Source organism: Temnothorax curvispinosus, unplaced genomic scaffold, assembly GCF_003070985.1.
Source record: "Temnothorax curvispinosus isolate PA1 unplaced genomic scaffold, ASM307098v1 QBEX01009763.1, whole genome shotgun sequence".
Lineage (NCBI taxonomy): Eukaryota > Metazoa > Arthropoda > Insecta > Hymenoptera > Formicidae > Temnothorax > Temnothorax curvispinosus.
The window spans coordinates 8,896-11,904 of NW_020219543.1; the positions used below are offsets into that span (position 1 = coordinate 8,896).

At 41.1% G+C, this 3,009-nt stretch overlaps 1 protein-coding gene across 1 annotated transcript; it reads right to left on the reverse strand.

Annotated features, from left to right (window-relative positions):
• Positions 1-977: 977 nt before the first annotated feature.
• On the reverse strand, positions 978-2,752 carry LOC112459358 (the record flags this gene model as incomplete). The annotated part of the gene is made up of 2 exons (XM_025023403.1): positions 2,010-2,752; positions 978-1,794 (listed from the first exon to the last, which is right to left on the reverse strand). Coding segments are annotated over exons 1-2 (1,560 nt in total), but the record flags the coding sequence as incomplete, so codon positions are not given.
• Between the last annotated feature and the right edge of the window lie 257 nt (positions 2,753-3,009).

Here is a 3,009-nt window from a genome sequence, read left to right on the forward strand (position 1 = left end):
CCTCGTCCTTCAAAATTATATCTCGTGATTAATGGCCGCCCTCATCTTCAGTATCGGAATTCCCTCGTTGAGTGTCCGAAAAGAAGTGACGACGAGAACGTCGTTGTTTGCGCGGTAAAATCAGGGAACGCGGGAGGTCGATAACAAATAAATCTGTCTATAGATTTCTCTCTGCTCATGGCTCTGTTTTACCCCAGGCAGCTCTGCTCGTCCTTACTCTCAATTCGAATGAATGCTAGATTCTGAACATCCGTAATGTGTCCACACGTTTTCGGATATAGCGAACGACTGACTTGTCTATTCGGTCGCGCATCGCGATCGAGGCTTTCGCGCCCCCCACTCCTTGTTTACGCTTCGCGCTCCGAAATTCCGCGCGTGCCACCTGTCGCACATGTGTCGCACATGTGTCGCGCTCCAAATTCTCACACGTACTTTCTAAACACAGTGATTAATTTCACATGGAATATTCAGTTCAGTACTTCAGTATTAACATTAAAATACTGGACAGTGATTTATTACACATGGAATCCTCGATCCAGTACTTCAGTACTAACATTAAAATACTCATCAGTAATTCAACACAAGTATTTATTACACAAGTAATTTTCACCTAGTATTAAATGCTTTCTCATCAGAAATTTAATACTAAGTATTCAATACTCGTCCTGTATTAAATACTACTTTCATAAATTACTGGCCAGTAATAAAATACTGTGCAATACTTGAATCACAGTGATTCAAGTACTAATAAATACTTAATTTTAGTATTATTAATACACAAAATAAGTATTTATTACTAACCAGTTAGTAATACTTTTTTGTAAGGGGTTGTGCTGCAGACCGATGTGCAACATTTCAGAAACCAAGCGTTTAATGTGAAACGGTTCTTTGTCAAGGATTACGGCACTCCCGAAATCAAACTTATGGTTATTATCCATACAATGCATCTGCACTACAGAATGTCCTCCCGGATTTACTCGCTTGTGTTCCCTGATACGGGTTTCCAATAGTCTACCCGTCTGTCCCGTGTACGAAGCATCACAGTCAGCGCAGTTGATGCGATACACCACGTTGCTTTGAGAAACGTTATCGACAGTGTCCTTGTGTACTTTAATAAGGCCGTTTAGTCGATTAAAGCCGTAAAAACTCAGTTTTTCATCCATAGTACTGGCGAGATGAGTGAATTTTTCTGATATATTTTTTACGTACGGAACAGACAGATAAGACCTACCGCTTGGCTTTTCATCGTCCAGAGGCCCCGAGATAGATTTTTTTAAAAGAGAACTAAGCTTTTTCACAATTATCGCGAAAACGAAGTCCAATGGATAACCATTCTCGAGTAAGAGAGTGATGGCCAGAGACAGATTTTTTTGGTGAAAACTAGTATGGGATAGCCTGAAGGCCCTGTCAATTAAACCCATAGCTACTCCCCTCTTTTGGCCGTTTGGACGGCTGGAAAAGAAGCTGAGATATCGTCCAGAAAAGGTCGGTTTGTGATACCAGTCAAATATCAGTCTTTCATTGGCAGCTATTATCGTGGTGTCGAGAAAATTAAGGGTGTTGTTATTACTAATTTCTATTGTAAACTGTAGCCTGTTGTGAATGGAGTTAAAAATGTTAAGGGTGTCTTGTAAGAAGTTAAGGGGCGCCGCAGATGCAACGTCGTCGACATAGCGGAAATAAAAAGGTGGAATATATTTGAGTCGTTTCAAGGCCTTATTCTCAAGATCCCGCATGACAATCTCCGCAGCGTCAGGGGACAGAGGAGACCTCATAGGACTGCCGTGTGTCTGTCTATAAATGACATTGTCAAATGTGAAGTATGTAGAATTAAGCACGAACTTGATAGCGGCTACGAATTCTTCACGCGGTGATTTAGTATTTGGACCTATGAGATTCCACTGTCTACATATGCTGTCAATGACCAAGTCGGTCGGAACATTCGTAAAAAGCGAGATAACATCTAAAGAGAATAACACGAATCCATGGATCCCCCTGCAGGGGGAAACTCTTTGTTGTTCAGCTTTTCGACAAGTGTAAAGCTGTCCTTGATGCTGGATCCATTTATAGGCAAACTCTTGTGTAGGATCTTTTGTAGGAAAGAAGCTAGGTCATACAGAGGAGTGTTAATAGAAGACACAATGATTCTGAGTGGGCAATCGGGTTTGTGGATCTTAGGTAGGCCATAAGCCCTAGGTAAGATGCCGTCACTGACATGTAAAGAGCGATATTTCTGCTGTGTGATATATTTTTTATTTTTCCAACGCGTAAGGAGGGAGACCAGCGTTGAAATGATCTTTCTGGTAGGATTTCTGTCAATAATGGAGTAGGTGGTTTCGTCTCCTAGTAAAGCACTCATTTTCTCCATGTATTCAGACTTCAGCATAGCTACTGTAGTGTTGCCTTTGTCTGCCCTCGTGAAAATGATCTCGGGATGGTGACGGATAAAGATGTTGGTATCTCTCAAGGCTGATCTTAACTCCAACCCAATGGAGTTCAAAAAAGGGTTGGAATCGAAAAGCCTGTTAACAATTGCGGAGGTGTAGTTCCTCAGACCAACCTTCTTAATGGCCGGTAATCTGTAGGCACTACTCTCCACTCTCTTGATAAATTCAAAGCATATCTTGCTCTTATTGTCAGAGAAAGGAAGGCTAAAACCGTCACTAAGCTGGAGTAAGCCCTGAACGACGCGAGGGATGGAAATGCTGGTTAAGTTCAAAAACCACTTTTCCCGTATATGTAAGGGAGACATGGAGATGTTATCCATGAAAGAGGTAGGATCTAAAGAAACTTGACCGCGTCGTTGCGTTCACATTAACTTTTATATGAGTCACTGAAGAGGGCCCGATTTAGGGCCGAAACGTTTGATTGATCTTAATTTTTCAATAACTATCAATCACGCAATAAAAAATCGGTACTCTTCTTTTATGGTATACGCTATACGCTAAATTTAAGTCTTTGTCGAAAGTAATTCAATATGTACTTGGTGAATAGATATTCTGTAAGAAT